Here is a 24,476-nt window from a genome sequence, read left to right on the forward strand (position 1 = left end):
TTTTTCTTCTCCTTTTCTTTTTCCTATTCCATTATTTCATCATTTATTTGCACGTTTTTAGTTTCTAATTATGTTTCACATGCTCGTATAGGAAAAATGGTCAATCATCGTACTATAATGATGACATGCTTACCAAAGATGGACGTTACTCCATGGGATGCTAATGGGCAAGGTAGGGTTAGGGGATCGAAATACCATACTCATAACCAATTTCAATTATGTCCTCATACCCGCCTCAATCCCCGTTAGAAAGTAATGAGTATTCCTCGTCCCCATACTTGCTCGGGATCCGTTTCTCATACCTGCCCCAATACCCGTTAATGATATTTTGTTATATTATATAAAAATTCATATGAAGTATAGAAAAACGTAAAAATATAAAATGAAAACTATATATCATGATGAAATTAGTTTTTTTTACATTAATCCAACTTAAACCAATACAAGTCTAGTTCAAATAAAATAACAACTATAAAAAAGTTTTTATTTACATAAATATTAATTAATTAAATAATATTGAAACATATATAATATAATTAAATAATATTGAAAATATATATAATATTAATAAATATATATATATATATATATATATATATATATATATCTTATTGGGTGGGGATGGGGATGGGGATCAAAATACCATCCCCACCCGTTACTCAATTCCATATTTCAAATATAGGGGATCCACATACCAATTCCCCGTTTTTACCCATTACACAGCTCTATTATGGTCGAATACCCGTGAATACCCTACCCGATGGGTAATATTGCTATCCCTAGTTACTCCAAAGCTTTTTATGTCATCGTACGAAAATCGAAAAAGAATTCATCAAACAGCTTTTCTATATGAAGATATTTGAAGATTAGCTCATTTTAATGCGGTCTATTTAGCATACCAACAAGTATGTTTTTCTTAAAATTAATGCTTTTAAATATATATATATATATATAAATTATCGGGCGCTATTAGCCTTATTCATATCTCTTTTCTGGCCCTTCTTATAGCGCCGATGAGACCAAAAAGGGATATGATTCCCCTCTTGGTAGACGTTTTTCATGTGACGGTGCTGGGGGAGTCACGTTATTATTTAATGGGAAGAAATCGATTTTGTTTGGTTGTTTGAGTACACAACTGGTTTGGGTGCGATCATGAGAATCGCCGATATGCATCGAATATTTTGTGACCATATATACATCATAACCCTTCTAATTCTGGTCACATACTTGAATAGTTTCAATTATTCGAAACCTATACAACCCTCGTTTCTTATGGATGCGTCGCCATTGCGATTGTTATTTGAATGTTTGAATTTTCTTAAACTCATGTCTATAAACGATAATCCCAAAGTCTACGTACTTATTAATTTGAGTTGAAATTCATTACTCTGAAGCAACACTATTTGCTTACAAAAGATCTCAAAAATAGCAAATTCTATGGGACACACTTAAAGTGATTCAATACTGTCTATGACGTTGTTTTACCAGAGTTGACTTTGATGCATGTTCCACATCCAAGAAACAGAAGTCATTTTTGAACTATATCTATTATCTATTGAGGGAACATTTGAGTTGGAAACGTAACATTTTTCCAATCTCCAAATAACAGATTTTAAGCCTTAGGCTAAGGCTCCGGCCCATCTCATACGCAAGATTTGTTTGCTACGAATATTTGATTAGTAAATCTACTTGACTATGCTTTCTGCTTAATATTTTTCAAGTATGACGTTGACATTGTCATGTTTATTACTTGAATTTAACTTAGGTCGTTTATTGAAATTTGAAGTTTGATTTTAATGTATTAAAAATTTGCATATTCAATAAAATTTCTCGTATTCCTTATTTACAAAATGATTTCATGAGAATTTTATTTGCTTTAAACCTAACATGAATGGTCAACGTTTACAACTCGTTGTGGTTCTTAAATTGGCCTTTTTGGTTTACATGAGACCCCCAATAGCACTACATTTCTGAATTTGACACTTAATAAGTGGAAAATGAACATCGGTTGGAATGTCAAAATTGACATCGTTATGATCTCTGGCGTTTCCAGCACATTTTCGGAATGTTTTGTGGCCGTTTTGGCTGCCTTCCGGCCTATTGTCCGCGTTTCTGGCACAAAAGTGAGTTTCATGCTGACACTTCATGTTGGATATGAAGTCTGGCCCCCTAACCGGCCAGATTTCGGCCGCCGGCAGCAGATTTTCCAATCATTGGCGCCTCCGGTTTTTCTAGCGAGTTTTCCGGCAATTCTTCGTCGTTTTCTCGTTGTTTCTTTCAGTTTTGAGCATATTTTAGTTATCCAGTTATCTTTCCGGTTTTCTCCAAGTCGTTTCATAACTCAAACGATTTTATTATTATTGGTGACCACCAGCACCAATTGGATGATTTTTACCACCCTAATTGTTTGGTATTCAACTGCTCAAATACCATATTTTGCCAACTGTTAAGTTGAAGAATGTAGTTCTATTACCATGTGATACACTTGATGGGATTGTCATATTTTTCAATCTGCCCTCTTACAATATTCTACGGTGTATTGTCTAAAGAAGTTATCTGTGTTGTTGACTATCTTATGTGTCTTAACCTTATTAGGTTTCCTGTTAGAAATTTGATTCGCATCTCTGTAATAGATTATGACTTCGAATCCTTTGGGATTGTGGTTATGTTACGCCTATATATAGGCCCCCATATCATATTGACTAAATCACTATTTCAAGTTTTCAACAACTTATATTAGTGAAATATATTCAAAGTATTGAAAAAATGCTCATTAGTTTGACATATGTTAAATATGTTCTAATATTTTATTATTTTACTATTCTCAATAGATAAATAAAACATAATTTTCTATTTACACAAATGTTTTTTTTCCTAATTGTGCCTTATAATACAAACGGGTCGGGCCGACCCGCTTATTGGTCCCGCCCGAACTTGAATCCGGCCAAATATTGGCTCGGGTCAGGCTCAATGTTTAAATAAATAGGCCGATCCGAGCCCGGCACGATAAATAAATAGACCGATCCAAATTATGTTTTAACCTGCTTAAAATGAATCAGGGCAGCCCGGCCCGGCTCATTTTCCACCTCTATTGTTTTGTGTTCTTTCCAAGATTTTTGCCATTTACAAGTGTATGTGTGGATTTTCTAGTCACCGATCAGATCATGCAATCAGTGCAGACTGGTTAATTATATTTCTCTCGTCTGTTCTATAGTGATTAATGCTCGTCACTATCAACACTATTATGGCTTGGGGCCGGGCTAGTCTATTCAGGAAGGTAGTGATAGGAGCACAAAGTGTGACGTTCTTAATGTATATATGTCATATTCTTATACTTTGTTACTTCTTATTTAGTTGTTTTAGGTTCATATTTGTCATTTGTGTGTTTTAGTAGAGCTATGCCAAAATTGGAAGTTTTGATGATGAAATTGTGCTAAGTGTTAGAAATCATTATTGAGCTAGGATTCCTTACTCGACTAGGACTCTACTTTCCTATTTTCATTCTTTCTTATTCCTTAATCGTCGATTTCTTTTCAGGAAAGACAAATCCTATTTGGACAAGGAGTAGTGATGTCGTGATGCATTCCTAGTGAGACAAGGAAATCGTGTCCGAGTTTAAGAAGGAGAAGAAGAGGCCGGCCTAGCTATTCCTAGTTGGACAAGGAGATATGCCGTGCAGCCCATATATGTTTCCCTATTGGATTTGGTTTCCTACATCAAGTTGGATTTAGAGTACATGAATCAAAGTCCATATGAAAGAAGATTTCAGCTTCCCAATCCAATTCTACCTCCTATGAGCGACGACATGAGGGTTTATTTTCTCCTATATATAAAGGCACGGCCTCAGCATTTAATCATCATCAACCTTGCACACAAGCACAAGCCATAGCTCTGCCGAATCAGTACCTCATCCACCAAGAAATCCTAAAAACCGAAATTCATCATTTTCCATCCTTTGGATCTGAAGCAAGTAGCCTAGGATCTTCGTTGGCTTGGAATAAACCCCGTAGGATTATTTCAAAGTGTAATTCTATGATCTTCATGTTTAATTTCGGTTTTCTATGTTCTTGTTCTTGGATGATTTCTGTTTTTGTTTTGTTAAAGTTTAATTCAATCTTGTCTATGAGATAGTGGTGACTTTCGAATTGTGTAATGATATGAAGATTTCGATTTCTATTCAATGATTTTAGGTTTTATGCCGTGAGTTATTGTTTTTGTTCTTGATTAAATTTCGGTGTGTTCTTATATTACATGTGTGATAAAGACAAGTAGTTGATGTTGCATATGTTAATCATTCAAAAGTAGTAATGATTATGATACAAGTAGTGGATTAATTGTTCTTTGTTCCATCGAATTTGATCCTAAGTTCGACTTTGGATAAGTGCTTAAACATGTTGATTTCTCCAGGTGATATGTAATTGCATGATGAATTAGTATGTTAGATTTCGTAGCAAGACAAGTAGTTGAGCTCGAATGTATCCATGTATTAGGAACCAAGTAGGAACTTGATGCATGATCGAATTTAAGATGAAGCTTGATACCTACGGCATGAACATGATTGAGAATAGATTTCGATGGCTTTGTCATTACATGATTTGTTTGGTGATTGCTTATGTGTTGGTTGGTTGATCACATGTATATATTAGTTTAAGTTTTATTTTCTATTGTTATCCTTGATACTGAACCTATATCAAATCATTTAAACTCTTATGAATTCGTTGTGATTCTATGCCCTGGTTGGATCTCCGGTTTGTGAACGATACCCTCTTATTTTATACTACTAACGATGCTTACAGGGTTAAATATTGATGTCGAGTAATTGAACCGATCAGCTAGATATTATGATTTGCATAGGTCTCATCATTTAGCCCGCCGATCTGAAATGCCAGCAGAGACCCACAAGCCCTATGCGCTTTTACCCGGCCCAGCCCACGAGAAAGCCCACCAAATCCCGCTTCCATGGGTAGAGGGCCGGGTTTAGTTTAGAAGTGTGAACCCCGGTCTGGCCCGTAAAAGCCTGCTAAAAAATAAAATATTATACATGCATATAATATATTATACATATATCAATTATATGTCTTTTTTGGTAATAATTATACATAAAAGTATTATATATGTTAATAATACTAGATTTAAAATTATATATTTCTTTATCTTATAACTTTATACTAGATTTAAAATAAAATTGTAGCATTATGAAACAACTATATGACGTATATGAAGTAAACTCCTCGGGATTAATCGACAACAGCTGATGTTATCGGTACTAATATTTAGAGACACTGTTAAACACCACTAATATGCCCTAAGAGATGACCTATTGCAAATATACGAATGCCGAAAGCCGTTTGCATATCTGAAATCACCTAATTTTTGTTACCTAGCGTGCGCGGTCGAACTGAAGAAATCTAATTGGCAAAGCCCCGGTCAATGGGGTTTCAATATGTCAAACGCCTCTTTTATAATTGACCGTTGGTACGAACGGTCAAACCATGTCCAAAACTGACGAAATTTTTACGGGTTCCCTAAATATATATACTGATCACATCTACTGGTGTGAATCGACCAAATTTCAACTGGAGTTCTCGATCGTCAAAGTGTCTACTAATGTATCATAACCTTTTTATACTATGTTTAAAATAAAATATCGCATTATGAAGTGACTTTATGAATAAAACTTCTCGAGATTAATCGACACCAGCCAATGTGATCGGTACTTATATTTAGTTACCTTGTAAAATTTTCATCCAATTCGGACCTCATTTGACCGTCTGAATTTCCGGTGAACCGAAAACACAACTAATATGCCTTAAGGAAGTACCAATTACAAATATGCGAATGCCGAAAGCCGTTTGCATATTTGAAATCACCTAATTTTTGTTATCTATCGTGCGCGGTCACACTGAAGAAAACTTCTCGGGATGAATCGACACCAGCAGATGTGATTGGAATATATATTTAGTGATCATGTAAAAATTTCATCCAATTCGGACCTCGTATGACCATCAGAATTCCCGGTAAACAAAAAACATCACTAATATGCCCTAAGGGAAGACATATTACCAAGATGCGAATATCGAAAACCGTTTTCATATATGAAATTACCTATTTTTTGTCACTGATCATGCGCGGTCGCATCGAGGAAACTCATTTGGCAAAGCCCTAATCAATGAGGGTTTTAATATGTCAAAACACCTCTTTTTTGTTGACCGTAGGTACGGACGGTCAAACCATGTCCAAAACTGATGAAATTTTTATGGGTTCCCTAAATATATATACCAATCAGATCTACTGGTGTCGATCGACCATATTTCGAACTGGAATTATCGTCGTCAAAGTGTCCACTAATGTATCATAATATTTATATTAGGTTTTATAATAAAACCATCGCATTATGAAGCGACTATCTGAAGGAAACTTCTTAGAATCGATCAACACTATCTCATGTGATCGGTATATATATATTTAGTGAGCATTTTAAAATTTCATCTAATTCGGACCTCGTTTGACTGTCGGAATTTCCGGTAAACCAAAAATACCACTAATATATCATAAGGCAAGACCCATTACCAAGATTCGAATGCCGAAAGTTGTTTACATATTTGAAATCACCTAATTTTTGTCACCAATCGCGCGTGGTCGAAATAAGGAAATCTATTTGGCAAAGCCCCGATCAATGGGGTTATATTTATGTCAAAACGCCTCTTTTTGGTTGACCGTAGGTATGGACGGTCAAACCATGTTCAAAACGAACGAAATTTTTACAGGATCCCTAAATATATATATCGATCACAGCTATCGGTGTCGATCGACAATATTTCAAAATTAGAATTTATTTGTGACTTTTTTTAGAATTTTTTCTAATAATTGTTTTATTGTTCCAAACCCTTAGATAAAAATATTATGTATTTTTTAATACAAGCTTGGCTCGGCCCGCAAGACCCGTTGTAGGTGGGCGGGCTTGAATCTGCATATTTGTGAAAATACCGGCCCGTCACTTTTTAAATTTATTTAAGGCCCAGCCGGTTGATGAGCCCTACTTTTGCATGTAACTAGTGACTCGCTCTTTTTGACATGTTCTTTAAATCATGCTTGTATTTATGACTTACATGTACTAATTTCAAATATAACAGCCATTTTGACTAGTGGCGGATTCTGGAATAGATTTTCGTCTAGGCTAATAAGAGTTATAAAGGCAATATATTTTCGTCAATTTTTTTTGGCAATCAAATGATAGACATACGATTTCCTTCAAAAACATGATAAACTTACAGTTAAGGGCTTCATTATATCCTCATTAAAACCAATTTTCTTAGGATGGAGAAAACAAGGAAAGAAAATAAGAAATATTGTAGAAAATATGAACATATGGTAAGAAAACAAATTAATTTTCAGAAAAAGTAAAAGAAAGCATAAGAAATTATAAAAGAGGATGGCGGGAATTGAACCCTTGTCTTCATATTTGTTATATTAATGTTCAAAAAATAAAGATTATTGAGGCATGAGTAAATATATATATATATATATATATATATATATATATCTCAAATTTCATCCCGACCAGATAACCTACTGAGTGGATCTGACTCAGATTTTGACTAAACTGCAAAAGTGCGAAAGCTACATACATAATTACATATACTCTGAACTAAAAATATTAGTTTTAGTGTAATACAATTGTGTTTTGCTAAGGTCACGTTTACTAGCAGGGGCGAAGCCATTTGAGAGCCTAGTGGGTCCCCTGCACCACCAATATAATCTTCTGGTTTGGCATAGTGGAATATTTGCATTTGTTGTAAGCTATTCGTCACTTGTTCGATTCTTGTTGGCAACACTTTAATTCTCAATGTACTTTTTAACTTATATTTACCTATGTGTTTTAAAATTTTCATATTTCTTATTAATTTTTACTAAACATCTTTTCACAGCTTGCTCAAATATAATTTTTAAAAGTATTTTGAAATAAAATGTATAAATTTCTAGTCCTAAAATTTTATTGCCATCGCAACAAGATTGTGCACCAGCATACTCAAATTTCTGGTTCCGCCACTGTTTACTACTCTGAAGCAATAACTAGGTCGTTCATGATTTATCTAGAAACCACTGTGATTTTGTTCCCGATTCGGCTATCCAATATTCCAATTTATCGATCGAATTTGGACACTGTTCGTCATCTCATCGATTCCAGTCCTGGAATCGTTCTTGATTACTGCTCTTGGCTCCTATCTTGCACTTGATCGCGTTAACCTTCTGGGGCAAGATATCAGGAAGCCATGAAGCACTTGAACACTGTACTTTACTACTACTCTTGAGTATGATTCTCATCCGTTCTCCCTCTTTTACCTGTCTATCCTAGCCTTTCTTTTGCTTTAGTTGGAGTTTTTGTGAAGAAGACAATCTGTTCTACGTATTCATTGCCTCATTGATACCAACCTTGCAGAGACAATAGCATGGTTAAGTTGTGAGTTCAATCAGTACTTCACGCGTTACAAATTTTTTAATTAAAATTGTTTTCTAATTGAGTAATTAGGCCCTGATTATGTATCATGATTTCGGTCAATTCACCATAATCACTCCGGCCCCTCATTTCGGGACCTCAATCATTATGATCGAGCCATGAATAGTATATTCTTCCAATCTTCCTGCATGAGCCTTCTTCACTCAAACTTTCGAGAGAGGTGAGTCTTCGGAGGGCCCTGTTTAGACTTTGCTAGAGGTGGTAAACGGGCTGAGTCAGACCGGCCCGATCCATTTTAAGCAGGCTAAATTGTTCTTGTGTCGTGCTCGGGTCGGCCCATTTATTTTTTGTGCAAGCTCGGGTCTGCCCATTTGTTTAAATATTAAGCCCGGCCCACCTATGGCCCAAGCTCATGTCGAGCCAGGCCTGGGCCCGTGTCGGGCTAAAAAACAGACCGGCCCGGCCCATTAGTATTATAAGACACCATTAACATAAAAAAAATGTGTGATTAAAATATTTGTTTTATATAACTATTTAGAATAGTAAAATAAATAAAATGCTATAACACATTTGATAAATTTATTTCTAAAACGTTACATATGTTAAAACTATGACTTTTTTATCACTACTTTGATGATATTTGTAACATAATGTAATTAAAATAATGAAATAACCAAGAGATTTATATGTAGAAAGTTTAATATTCAATGCTCATTATTATAATTGTTTAAATATTTATATAAATAATATAAAATTATGTATTTAACAGACCTGCCAATGAATTTATTGTCCCCGAGTTGTGCCGGGACAAAAACGGGCTCGGGCCGGACCAGGCCCATGCACTAAAATATATAAAGCTCAGTCCAGCCCATTACAATAACGGGCTCGGACCGGACCGAACTTCTAACGGAATCAGACTGTGTCGGGTCGATTTTTAACGGGCCAGGCTCGGGCTTTTTCGGCCCACTTGCCACCTTTAGACTCTGCATACTCCTTGCATTCAGATTTTTACAATCCAAGAAGGCAAGTTATACTAAATTTGACGGGACCCCCTTTCCAGAAAACATTCCACTCCCGGGCAATGACATAAAAAGAGAAATTAATGAAGGAGAGATGGGAGATCGAAGGGTCTCCATTTCCGGCAACCGGGAATAGATGCGACATTCGCACAAAAACGTTTTGTATAAACTTAGTCACTATTCAAAGATAAAAAGAAAGAGTTTGAGTCTGGTGACCTCGTACCCAGGGATAAATTGGTCTTGTAGAGATTGCCCTCTTTCAGCATAGGGAAGATGTGTAACAGTAATTCCCGGTAAGATTGCGACATAATGATACGTCAAGTTGAATGAGACTGGGAAGACCGATAAATGACATGATCAGAGACCCTGTCGGCAGTTGATCTTCTATCCCATTTTCTGTATTTCCTTATCTGTTCCCTAATCAATTTTGGACATGTGTCATACTACCTAAGTAACCTAACAGCTAAATTTACTCCGTTAACTTATTTTCTAGTTTATATTAAATAAATCAAATTGTGCTTAAAAATTAAAAGAACTCTTATCTGCATCTCCAATTCTCCATCGTAGTTCTCCTCAGACCATATCAGATCTATATGGAATCTGACTACTCTTCTGCAACATATACAAATACATTCTTATGAATTATGACTTTCCAATTTTTAAAGCCCATAAGAGTTTTCAATTTTAGTCATGGTAGAACTGTAGCAGAGCCATGACAATTGGCGTTTGGAGTTCACAAAATTGTGTTAAGAGGGCCTGCACGATTTGTTTGCAGATTGTTTTTCATATAATCATTAGGGTTTGGAGTTCACAAAATTGTGTTTTTTCTATTGTTGTTGGAGTGTTAGGGAATGCAGAAGAATGAACTGAAGAATGGAAATCGAAATAACTCACAACCATAAGCGAAAATAAAATGAAAGAGAACACCGTGATTTAACGTGGTTCGGCAAAGTGTCTACGTCCACGGGTAACAACAATAAAGAACCTCTACTATACGAAGAAATGTTACACCGAGAGAAACACTACTTCAAGACTCACACTTGAAGGGATACACTCTCACACACTTTATTTTGTTACACACACAAAACTCTCTACTTGGAGTTTTATCTCTATCTCTCACTCTTGATCACACACAAGATGATCTCTCACTTATTGTTCTTCTATGTATATTGCACCACTTCTCATGCCTTTATATAGGTAAACATCTTTGTGCAATTCATGCATTTGCATGTAACATGCATGGAAGCAAAGTCAATCTTCTTCCTTGATTCATGCTTAATGTTGGCATGCTCATCAATGCATTCTTCTTTCTTTGTCAAACAAATCAACCACCTACCACCATAAGGTTGTAGATTTGTTTCTTACCTTCAACAAAGGTTGCTCCAAGTTTCAACAAAACCAACTCCATCAATTAATGGTCACCAAAGCAATAGGTGTGCTTGATTTACTCATGTGAACATCACATAGTTTTCACACCTTCATTAAGGAGAGATTGACCCTATCAATCTCCACCTCCCGATTTAGATGGAGGGATGCGCCATTCCAGACGCGCTTCTGCAGAACTCGAACTTCTCCTTCGGTAGAGACTTCGTCATCATATCCGAACTGTTCTTGTCTGTATGAATTTTCTTTAGCAGCATTTCCTTAGCTTCCAGCACATCATGTATCCAGTGATACCTCACATCAATGTGTTTTGACCTCGAGTGAAAACTCAAATTTTTGCTCAAGTGAATCGCGCTTTGACTGTCACAATGCAAGACAAACTCTTGTTGTGTATGACCCAATTCCTATAGGAATCTCTTCAACCACAAAATATCTTTGCACGCTTCCGTAGCTGCAATATACTCTGCTTCTGTAGTTGACAAAGCAACACATTTTTGTAGTTTTGATTGCCACGAGACAGCTCCCCCTGAAAACGTGATCATGTATCCGGATGTGGACTTTCTCGTGTCAATATCCCCGGCCATATCTGCATCTGTGTAGCCAACTAGTTCAGACTTGCCACTTCCAAAGCATAGACTCATCTTTGAGGTTCCTCACAAGTATCTCAGAATCCACTTGACAGCATTCCAGTGCTCCTTGCCTGGATTAGATAAGAATCTGCTAACAACACCAACTGCATGTGTTATGTCTGGTCTAGTACAAACCATCGCGTACATCAAGCTCCCTACTGCTGAGGCATATGGCATTGTTGCCATTTCTTCCTCCTCCTTCTGACTCGTAGGACTCTGCTTTGAGTTGAGCTTCATGTGACTAGCAAGTGGAGTATCAACTGGTTTTGCTTTCTCCATGTGGAAACGCTCTAGTACCTTCTCAATGTACTTTTCTTGTGATAACCACAATTTCTTGTTCCCACGATCACGGGCAATCTCCATGCCCAAAATCTGCTTGGCTGGTCCCAAATTCTTCATATCAAAGGACTTTGATAAATCTGCCTTTAATTGCTGAATCATAGCAGTATCTTTGCCAACAATTAACATATCATCTACATAAAGTAGTAAGATGATAAAATTACCTCCAGTGGGTTGTTGAATATAAACACACGGATTTGCTGACGTTCTTTTGCACCTATGACTCACCATGAAAGAGTCAAACTTCTTATACCATTGTCTTGGTGCTTGCTTCAATCCGTACAGGCTTTTCTTCAATTTGCAAACCATATGCTCCTTTCCATTGACTTCGAAGCCTTCTGGTTGCTCCATATATATTTCTTCATCTAAATCACCATGAAGAAATGCAGTCTTCACGTCCATCTGCTCCACCTCTAGATCCATGCTCGCAACCATGCCCAAAATGACTCTAATTGAAGTCATCTTGACAACAGGTGAGAAAATCTCATCAAAATCAATTCCTTCTTTCTGGCTAAATCCTTTGACAACTAAGCGAGCCTTGAATTTTGTCAGTTTCTCATTCTCATCTCGCTTTAACTTGAACACCCACTTGTTCTTGAGTGTTTTTCGGCCTTTAGGAAGCTTCATCAACTCATAGGTGCCGTTCTTTAGTAAAGACTCCATCTCAGACTCCATGGCTAGCCTCCATTTGTCGTGGTCTTGATGAATCTTTGCTTCCCTGTAACTTTCAGGCTCTCCGTCACTGGTCAAAAGGATGTAATTTGCATAAGGATCATCTCCATCATTAGTCACCAAAATATATTGAGATGATGGATACTTGATGGATGGAATTTGCCTCCTGGTGCTTCTACGAACAACTACTTGATTATTCACATGCTGCTCCCCCTGATCAAACTCCCCTTCATCTTCGACTTCAGCATCTCCCGTGTCAGGTACATTTTCAACTCTATCACCTTGCAGCCCAACGTTGTATTCATGCTGCAATGGTGAATCATAAATGCGACTATCACTTGTTGCATTTGGTAGTACCTCTTTGTCGAAATCTGCAATAGATTGGTCTTCATAGAACACCACATCTCTGCTTCTTATGAATTTCTTCATCTTTGGATTCCACAACCGGTAGCCAAACTCTTCTTCACCATAGCCGACAAATATGCATGGTGTCGCCTTGTCATCCAGCTTTTTCCTCTGCTCCTTGGATACAAGTGCGAATGCTTTACATCTAAATACTCTTAAATGAGAGTAGGATGCATCTTTCCCGGTCCAGACTTAATTTGGAGTCTTAAATTCCAAAGGTACACACGGTGCTCTGTTGATTAGGTAGCACGCAGTCTTCACAGCTTCTCCCCAAAATTCTTTTGATAATTTTGCCATCTTCAACATGCATCTGACTTTCTCCATAATGGTACGATTCATCCGCTCTGCTACGCCATTATGTTGAGGGGTGCCAGGAACTGTCTTCTCATGTTTGATGCCATGCTTTGCACAATAATCTCTAAATTCATGCGCTATGTACTCTCCGCCATTATCACTACGAAAGCACTTCAATTTTCTTCCAGTCTCCCTTTCCACCATTGCGTGGAAAATTGTAAACGTCTGGAACACCTGGTCTTTGGATTTCAACAAATAAACCCAAACCTTTCGTGAAGCATCATCAATATAAGTAACAAAATACTTATGCATACTTAATGATTCTTCTTCCATCGGGCCACACACATATGAATGTACAAGATCTATAATATTTTCTTTCCTAGTGAAAGTCTTTGAAAAACTAATTTTCTTATGCTTACCAAATAAACAATAATCACAACAATCTAGTGAGTTACGTTTGGCAACAGGAATCAGCGACTTCTTTGCCAACAACTGCAATCCTTTCTCACTCATGTGGCCAAGACGTCTATGCCACAAACTTGGAGAAGATTCCTCAACTGCATTCAACTCACTCTTGCATATCTTTCCATAGGTCTTGTAGAGTGTGCAACACATTTTTCCTTTGGCAACTACAAGAGATCCCTTGGTAAGCTTCCACTTTCCATCACCACCATGATGATGAAAGCCTTGTCGATCAAGTACACCAGTTGACATAAGATTGAGACGTAGACCAAGAACATGTCTCACATCTTTCAACAATAATTGACATCCCACATCTGTCTGCAAGCAAATATCTCCAATCCCAGCAATATTGGAGTAGCTGTCATTGCCCATCTTCACTTTACCAAAGTCACCTGCTTTGTATGTAGTGAAGAACTCTACGTGAGAGGTGGCATGAAACGAGGCTCCAGAATCAACGATCCATTGAACTCCAGGATTATCAACTAGTAGACATTCACCTCCAAGTGACAGGAACTCACACTCATCATGAGACACCGCAGCAGCAACATTGTTTGTGTCCTCCTTTTGTTGATGAGTAGCGTCTTCTCTAGCTTCTTTGAATTCCCGCTTCAATTTGTTACAATTTTTCTTCATGTGGCCTGGAAGACTACAATGATGACACTTTCCGTTGAACCTTGTTCTGGATTTGCTCATACTCCTTTCGTGACCTCTGGGTTCTTTGCTCTTGCTCCTTCCTCTCCTCTCCGCAACGAAGAATTGACCATTTTCTGAACTTGATGAAGAACTCCTTCTTGTTTCTTCGTTCAAGATATTATCTTTAATATTTTCCATAGATAATACATCATTTGGAGCAGAGTTACTTACAGTGACAACAAATGTCTCCGAGCTATCTGGTAACGACCCGAGCAGCAGCAACGCTTGTAACTCATCATCAATCTTCATGCTCATCGTGGCTAATTGATTGAGTACACTCTGAAAGTTGTTGAGGTGCTCGGTTACTCGAACGCCTCCTCGATACTTCATGTTGACGAGCTCTTTAATGAGAAAAGCTTTCTTGGCAGTAGTCTTTTTCTCAAATAAGGACTCTAGCTTCAACCAAAGCTCATGCGCGTTGGTTTCATTGGCAACATGGTGAAACACACTATCGTCCACCCGTTCACAAATATGACCGATGGCTTTGTGGTTCATCTTCGTCCAAATTGCTGGTGAAATCTCACTTGGCTTGGCATCGTCTCCCTCGATCGGCTCATGCAAATCTTTGCAATAGAGAATATCCTCCATTCTCGGCTTCCATGTAATCCAGTTGGAGGGGTTGAGTCTGATCATGGTACTCCGTGATCCTTCCATTCTAGCAGCTCCCAATCAGAACCAGGAGCTCTGATACCACTGTTAGGGAATGCGGAAGAATGAACTGAAGAATGGAAATCGAAATAACTCACAACCACAAGCGAAAATAAAATGAAAGAGAACACCGTGATTTAACGTGGTTCGGCAAAGTGCATACGTCCACGGGTAGCAACAATAAAGACCCTCCACTATAAGAAGAAAGGTTACACCGAGAGAAACACTACTTTAAGACTCACACTTGAAGGGATATACTCTCACACACTTTATTTTGCTACACACACAAAACTCTCTACTTGGAGTTTTATCTCTATCTCTCACTCTTGATCACACACAAGATGATCTCTCACTTATTGTTCTTCTATGTATATTGCACCACTTCTCATGCCTTTATATAGGTAAACATCTTTGTGCAATTCATGCATTTGCATGTAACATGCATGGAAGCAAAGTCAATCTTCTTCCTTGATTCATGCTTAATGTTGGCATGCTCATCAATGCATTCTTCTTTCTTTGTCAAACAAATCAACCACCTACCACCATAAGGTTGTAGATTTGTTTCTTACCTTCAACAAAGGTTGCTCCAAGTTTCAACAAAACCAACTCCATCAATTAATGGTCACCAAAGCAATAGGTGTGCTTGATTTACTCATGTGAACATCACATAGTTTTCACACCTTCATTAAGGAGGGATTGACCCTATCATGGAGTTCCATACGGGTAAGGAATTTCATGGATTGAAAATAGAAGAGTAAATAAATTATTAATTTGGGGATGGAATGAGGATCAATATCTGATTTAGGATAAAAAAAAAACCATGCATCAAAGCTCCTTAATCCCCAGAATCCCAAATTCGCCCATCACTTCTGCAAATTTAGTATCATATTAAGCTGGTGAAATTCACCTTTTTTTTTATCTATTTCAAACATCTCCTATCCTAGTATCCCTAACCAATTTACTTCTAATATGCATATAATTACTCTGTTGTGCATTTTTCCTACACCATCACACTTTTGATTCATTATTCATCGTTATGGATGATGCAGCATCATACCCACAACCTAATCCCCCACCGACTACAACACCACATCCAACACTGATACCCATCAAAGATTGCTTGTCTCACTCCATAGAAAATTGTAGACTCATGAACTAGACGGGAACCATATTTGATCTATCTCCATCGTGTGAGCAATATCTAGTTGTCGACAATGTTGTAAATTCTTGTGGATCATGGAGCAGACGAAAGGGACGACGACTTTGATGGAGGATGGGTTGAAAAAAGCCTTGATTGAGAAATTTATTTTCATAACAAATGAAAATAAGTTAACAGAGGTAGATTTAGCTGTTAGGTTCCTTAGGTGACATAACACATGTCCAGATTAATTAGGGAACAGAGAAAGGAATAGCAAAAGGGATAGAGGATCAACTGCCAACCTCGTCCGGACATCATTTGGAAAGAGGTGTAGTCTTTTGAAAACACAATCATCACATAACTACGTGACTGTTGTATAACATTCTCGAGTTTTAACTTTTGAGTTTGAGTAATAATAATGAGTTAACACAATCTAATGTGATTATTATTCTAATGCATGATAATTCAAATTAAATAACAAGTTCATGGAGCTTTGAGTCCGATAGCGACTAGGGATGACACTTCTGAAACCGAAAAACTGAGAACCAAACCGAATTGAAAAAACCGAAAACCGAAAATAATTCAGTTCAATTTCGGTTCATGGTTCGAAACGAACCGAAAATTCCCATAATTAGACCACATCGTTTGTATATGAGTAATTGAGTATATTAGAGGAAAAAACCTCGTTCAATTCCTCCTCTTCAGTCTTCACTTTGCGTCTTCGCCGAATCGACGCAGAGAAGCCTCCATATATGATTAGGCCACTGCGCCGCCATCACTCCGGCCGCACTAATCCTCTGTCTCTCTCAAGCCTCTCAGCCTCCGTCGCTCTCAAGCCGAGTCTCATTTTTAGTGCTTGCTATTGTTGAATTGCCAAGCTTGATTGTTTCTGATTTGGGTTGATCGCCAGTGATTTGTTTGTAGTGTCAGAATCATGTTTTTATGGTCTGATGGTGTTTCCTCAGTGATCAGATCATAAGTTACTGCGTTAGTGGTACATTTGGTCTATTGTTCGACAATTTCAAGTCATTGAATCACTTGTTGCAATCATAGTTTTCTTGACTGTTGTGGTGAAAAGTGAAGAGAAATCATACTGGTTCTCAACTTCATTTGCTGATTACTGATGTGCTGTGATGGTTTCGGTGGAAGCCTATTTTTTGACGTGGTCACTTTGAAAAATTGGTGTTTTTGTTTGAATTAATTTGGATTACCATCATGTTGAACTGAAATGATTCCTCTGCCAGTCAATTATAAAATTAGTGCCCCTTTTGTTGAACCAGGATATTGGAAGGTTTGGGATGAACTTTTATAACTCAATTGGTGGTACTAAAATGGATATGATCCTTTGGTCCTAACTAAGTGTAAATTTTGAACTGTAAAGACTGATGAATACTAAAATGGATTCACCTCATTCACGTACTGTTTCAATTCTATTGATTAAGTTGATGCAAATTTGTAATAATTGCTGCAACTTTTTAATTTTGTTTCAGATTAAGAAATGAAGAGGAAAGCAGTTGCAACCCCTAAGAACAAGAGTACCGGTCGTGCTACCGTTACAAAAAATAATGATATTTTGTATTGTTAGAAGTTAGAAATAAGTTTTTTAGGGTCAAAATAGAGGTATAGAACCTCAAATCCTACAATATGTCCATTTTATTTCAGTTCAGTTTTTTTTTCAGAAACAAAAAAAAAAAACCGGAAAAAAAAACCGAACCAAACTATTCGGTTCAATTTTCAATTTGACTCCTCCGCGAACCAAGAACTGAACCAAATTTGATTTTCAGTTTAGTTTTCGGTTTGGGTCTAAAATCGAACCGTTTAGGCTGAATTCCACCCTTAATAACAACGGTATGGAATAGCCATCAAATTAGGAATTTGTATACTAAATATAAACGAAACAAATCAGGGATTTGTATAATAGATCAACTGATCGGGACAAATTGGATTGAAAGTAGTCAAAGGCAAGCAAAAGGATAAAAAAAAAGGATAATCAAACAAATTAAGATTTGGTTGTGTCTACAAGAACAGCACACACTTGATGAGTGTGATAAGACTTTTTTTTCAAAATAATTATTGATTTATTTCAAAATAATGGGAGATAGTGAGTGGTTACATAATATAGAAGTTATCGGTAAAGGATGAATAATTTTTCTTTTTCTGTTTTAATTTTTACTTTTTATCCCTGAATTATTTTAATTAATTTTAAACTAATATATGTTGTAGGAACCTATACGTATTTTCACCGGATTTTTGGTTGGCAATGTTATAATAGTATAGATAATGTCACAAAGCACCGACGATCCATTTGTTTTTATTTTTAGGGAAAAAGGGTGGCATGTTCAAAGGGTTTTATTGGAATTTCTGTTTTGGGTCATTCACTCGGTCAAACAAAACCTCTCACTCCCGCACTACTGGCCCGTGGTTCTCAAATCACTATACTATGTTAGGGTCCAAAGAACATCTTCAAAGTAAGGTACGTCTGTCATCTTTACGACTTTATTTATAAAAATTTATTACTTAGTCATTTTACACTTTCTGGAAAGTGATTATGCCTGGGAATTGTCATTTTTAATTGCTCAGTTGTTCATCCTTTAATTCTTTGCTTTACCTATATTCCAGGCTGTAATATACTCACCTGCCAGAACTGTGGCTCAACAAATATCAGGGTAAGTTTGGGAGGTGGAACTCAGCTTCATGGCCCAAGATTATGTTCCTTTATCTGTTCCTTCCTCTCTTTTTTCGTTGTAATTTTGCTATTGTTTCACTTTTGGTATTGGATTTGTGAATTTGCTTCTGATTCACTTGTATTCTGTTTAGCGTTTATTAAGTTCCAATTTGGGAACTGCAGTACTTAACTTTCAGTATATGCAATGGTCTTTTTTTATCTTTCGTCAAGTAATGATAGGCTTGTAATCCTGCTTGGTAATGAGTCCCTGTTCCACAAAACCCTAAGCCATTAGAATTCCACAATATTATCAACCATAAATGTTCCCTGCAGGTCCGCATCCAGACCTGCCACATGCAGTTTTTCTCGCACCCTCTACACAGCCACTGCAGCAAGTGAGTCTCGTTCGAAGAATCATGAGCGCATTGCTGACAGCCTCTTGGATCTCACAAAGATTGAGAGGCATGACTACTCCATCCTCTTTAGGCTAAAAATAGGCCTCAACCAATATGGTCCAGCAGTCTCAGGGATAGGCCCCACATCTTCAGAATCTGAGTTTGCCTCAACAGACTCCAAGGTGGTGGAGAAGATTGCCTTTGATATAAAGCTTGAGAAGTTTGACGTGGCTGCAAAGATCAAGATCATAAAGGAGGTTAGGACTTTCACTGATTTGGGGCTAAAGGATGCCAAGGACTTGATGGAACAGGCTCCCGTTGTGCTGAAGAAGGGTGTGACCAAAGAGGACGCAGGTCCTATTGTTGACAAGCTGAAGGAGTTGGGTGCTACTGTGATATTGGAATGAAGTGTCTTTATTTGTTTTGCTTCTCGTAGAACTATGATCGATGAGTTCAATGATTGAATGATAGATGGAGGGATTTATAGAGCTTGTTGAATTGGAGCTCCTGTGTTTTCATGTCAAACAGGGAGTTGGCTATCAGATCTACAATGCATGCAGCTTACGCATTTACAGGTTAGGATTCTTCCTGTGCACTTAGAGGACTTTTTTTCTTCAGATAATTATGACAGATATCTTTTCAATTTTTCATTATCATCAAAAGATAATAATAGCTGACATGTTCCTAATAGACTACTGATTGAGATCATCAAATGGAATACGTTTGATAGTTGTCGGGTTCATAGATGTTGCCATAATTTGGCAATGTCGGGTTTATAGGTTTAATGTAACTTCAGAAGTTGTCGTTATTTGGAGCGAGGACAAAAACAAGTGATGTTTCCTTTTGAGACTTTAATGAATGGAGGATGTGATCAAGTCTCTCTTTTCCTCGTTTAGGACAAATTTGGATGAAGAAACAGAGCCACAACTCTAGACTAGTACGTCTCTTTATAGGATTGTTGTTGCTTTCATGAGCCCCTCCTGAGCTTGGCATTTTGCTTTAAACATTTCTAGCAGCTAACAAAGCAGCTAAATTCTGCTAATTCAACTTTGACTTGCTTGGTTATAGTGCAATGACAACGATGGCAATGGGGGTGTAGGGAGTGGTAGTGTTGGGATCATCCAGATATCTCCATCAAGATTATTTCTCACAATAATCTATCTAATGGTTTAGGGCATAAAAGTACGAGAGATCCTGTATTTGAATATTGTGATTTGTGAACATCCATTTGTTAGAAAAAAAAACAAAAACAAAAAAAATACAACTTGCGTTGGCACTTGTGCCTGTGACAATGAATTGGGATTCGTCGGCATGGAAGATCACATCCTGATATGGTGATACCATGATCCATTACAAAGGATAGGGCGTGAGCATATTCACAATTCACCATTATATACACGGTTATAGGGTTTGTCAACGGGCCGGCTTTAGTAAATTTAAATAAGTGGTGAGCGGAGTCGGATATTTTTATAAATCCGAAAATTCAAATCCGCCCACTTAAGGCGGGTCTTGCGGACTTGTATTAGAAAAAATATATATAATATTTTAATTTAAGAGTTTGTAATAATAAAAGAATTATTAGAAAACATCCTAAAAAAAGTCTCAAATAAATTCTAATTTCGAAATATTGTCGATCGACACCAATAGACGTGATAGATATATATACTTAAGGACCTTATAAAAAATTTATCCGTTTTGAACCATGATTTAACCGTCCGTACCTACGTTAAAAAAAGCGTTTTCACATAATAAAACCCGATTGACCGGGGCTTTGCCAAATAGATTTCTTCAGTGTGACCGCACACAATAGGTAACAAAAATTATGTGATTTCATATATGCCAAAGGCTTTCAGTGTTCGCATATTTGTAATAGGTCCTCCCTTAGGGCATATTAGTGGTGTTTTCGATTTACCAGAAATTCCGACGGTCAAACGAGGTTCAAATTGGATGAAATTTTAAAAAAAATCACTAAATATATACTGATTACATCAGATGGTGTTGATCGATTCCGAGAAGTTTCCATCATATAGTCGCTTCATAATGTGATAGTTTTATTATAAACCTAATATAAAGGTTATGATACATTAGTGGACACTTCGGCGATCGACAACTCCAGTTCGAAATATGGTCGATTGACACAGTAGATGTGATCGGTATATATATTTAGTGAACCCGTAAAAATTCGTTCTTTTTGGACATGCTTTGACCGTTGATACCAACGGTCAACAAAAAAAGAGGCGTTTTGACATATTGAAACCCCATTGACCAGGGCTTTGCCAAATAGATTTCTTCAGTGCGACCGCACACGACAGGTAACAAAAATTAGGTGATTTCAGATATGCAAACGGTTTTCGGCGTTCGCATATTTGTAATAGGTCCTCCCTTAGGGCATATTAGTAGTGTTTTCGATTTACCAAAAATTATGACGGTCAAACGAGGTCCGAATTGGATGAAATTTTAAAATGATCACTAAATATATATATTATTCACATCGCATAGTGTTGATCGATTCTGAGAAGTTTCATTCATATAGTTGCTTCATTATGTGATAGTTTTATTATAAACCTAATATAAAAGGTTATAATACATTAGTGGACACTTTGGCAATCGACAACTCTAGTTCGAAATATGGTCGATTGACACCAGTAGATGTGATCGGTATATATATTTAGGGAACCAGTAAAACTTTCGTCCGTTTTGAACATGGTTTGACCGTTCGTACCAACGGTCCACTAAAAAAGAGGCGTTTTGACATATTGAAACCCCATTGATCGGGGCTTTGCCAAAATATTTATTCAGTGCGACCGCGCACGATAGGTAACAAAAATTAGGTGATTTTAGATATGCAAATGGATTTCGGCGTTCACATATTTGTAATAAGTCCTCCCTTAGGGCATATTAGTGGTTTGTCGATTTACCAGAAATTCTGACGGTCAAACGAGGTCCCAATTGGATGAAATTTTAAAAAGATCACTAAATATATATATACTGATCACACCGAATGGTGTTGATTGATTCCGAGAAGTTTCTTTCATATAATCGCTTCATTATGTGATAGTTTTATTATAAACCTAATATAAAGGTTATAAAACATTAGTGGACACTTTGACGATCGACAACTCCAGCTCGAAATATGGTCGATCGACACTAGTAGATGTGATCGGTAGATATATTTAGGGAACCCGTAAAAATTTCGTCCGTTTTGGACATGGTTTGACCGTTCGTACCAACGGTCAACTAAAAAAGAGGCGTTTTGACATATTGAAATCCCATTGACCGGGGCTTTGTCAAATATATTTCTTCAGTTCAATCGCGCACACTAGGTAACAAAAATTAGGTGATTTCAGATATGCAAACGGCGGTGATTTCAGATATGCAAACGGCTTTCGGCATTCGTATATTTGTAATAGGTCATCTCTTAGGGCATATTAGTGGTGTTTTCGATTTACCAAAAATTTCGACGGTTAAACGAAGTCCGAATTGGATGAAAATTTTACAAGGTCACTAAATATATAGATATCGATCGATCCCGAGAAGTTTCATTCATATTGTCACTTCATAATACGATAATTTTATTATAAACCTAATATAAAAGTTATGATACATTAGTAGACACTTCGGCGATCAATAACTCCAGTTCGAAATATGGTCGTTCGATACTAGCAGATGTGATAAGTGTATATATTTAGGGAACCCGTAAAATTTCGTCAGTTTTGGATACTGTTTGACCATACGTACCTACGGTCAACAAAAAAAAGGTGTTTTGACATATCAAAATCCTCATTGACCAGGGCTTTGCCAAATGTGTTTCTTTGGTGCGACCACACATAATCGGTAAAAAAAATTAGGTGATTTCAGATATGCAAACGACTTTCGATGTTCGCACTTTGGTAATGGGTCTTCTCTTATGACATATTAGTGTTGTTTTCGGTTTACCAAAAATTCCGACAGTCAAACGAGGTCCGAATTGGATGAAATGTTTACAGGGTCACTGAATATATATACCGATCATATTGACTGGTGTCGATCGATCCCAAGAAGTTTCTTTCATATAGTTGTATCATAATGCGATATTTTTATTCTAAACCTAACAAAATATGCATGTATAATATTTTATTATTTGACGGGCCTGGCCCATGGGCCGAGCCAGGTTTCACACCTCTAATTTAAGCCCGGCCCTCTACCCACGGAAGTGGGCTTTGGCGGGCTTTCTCGCGGGTCGGTCCGGATTAAAGCCGGTCGGGCGGGCTTTGGAATCCGCAGACTAAATAATGAGGCCTACACACTTACTATTAATGTAGGGCAATATCGGTACAATGTTTGGTCTATACGCCATTCTTGTTATTGTTTAACATAAATATCAATAGCATTGAAACAAGAGAAAGATCCACGTTAGTAAATAGTAACTCCACTAGCACCTTCACTTGCGCTATCAGCCGGATCAATAATCCATGACTCCCGTAGCACATCTTCTCAATTCAATTACTTAAGGGCGAGCATATAAGCATTGGTCAATCTACGAATAAATAAATCATACCTCTGTGATAAGAATTTAAAGCACCGACGAGCACTTGATGGCGTTAGGGCTGGGAGTTGGTACAAAAAATTAGTACTGAAATCGACCATCTTGTACTGAATACCGACGAGTTGGGATGAATCGGTAATTTTTTTCCGTCCCATACTGAATCTAATACTGAAAGTTTGTAAACAGTTCAGTTCGGTACTTGTATAATTAGTACCGAATTTACCAAATTTATGCATTTTTAGTGTTTTCTTTAACTTTGTAGGTATGGACGTATGGTGTAAACTTTTGTAGGCTTATAATATTAAATTACATTAGTTAAAAGTTATAAATAGTTAGAAATACATGCAATAGTGCACATTTATGTGTATCAATTTATACTGAACCCATCTCGAATCGATATATACAGGGTCAGTTCGGTATTAATGTTTAAAATTTACAATCTCGAACCAAATTGAAACCGAATAAAATATTTATAATCGGTATTGACATAGACCTAATTCAAAACCGAACCACATACCGGTCCCAACCCTAACAATTATACTAAAACTATTTGCTAGCAATATCAAGAATTGGGATCACCTTAACAAGCGCCGAAATATGTAGGACACATACCTTGTAATTCGCCGTACCTAGGAAAGCCTCGAGTGTGGTTCACTTTCACCATGGAAAACGATTGCGGCAATGCATTCATCAACGACAAGAGTCGACAACTGCAAAAACAGAAAGAAAAATTGTACTTGTCTTCATCTGA

The 24,476-nt window shown here is 37.1% G+C and overlaps 1 protein-coding gene across 1 annotated transcript; it reads left to right on the top strand.

Annotated features, from left to right (window-relative positions):
* The first annotated feature begins 18,216 nt into the window (after positions 1-18,216).
* LOC126794816 (uncharacterized) lies at positions 18,217-19,786 on the top strand. Its single transcript, XM_050521596.1, has 3 exons — positions 18,217-18,613; positions 18,760-18,806; positions 19,139-19,786. Exons 1-3 carry the CDS (start codon positions 18,476-18,478, stop codon positions 19,605-19,607), a joined length of 654 nt encoding a protein of 217 aa, XP_050377553.1. The 5' UTR covers positions 18,217-18,475; the 3' UTR covers positions 19,608-19,786.
* The last annotated feature ends 4,690 nt before the right edge of the window (positions 19,787-24,476 follow it).

This window comes from Argentina anserina, chromosome 5 (assembly GCF_933775445.1).
Source record: "Argentina anserina chromosome 5, drPotAnse1.1, whole genome shotgun sequence".
In the NCBI taxonomy this organism is placed as follows: Eukaryota; Viridiplantae; Streptophyta; class Magnoliopsida; order Rosales; family Rosaceae; genus Argentina; species Argentina anserina.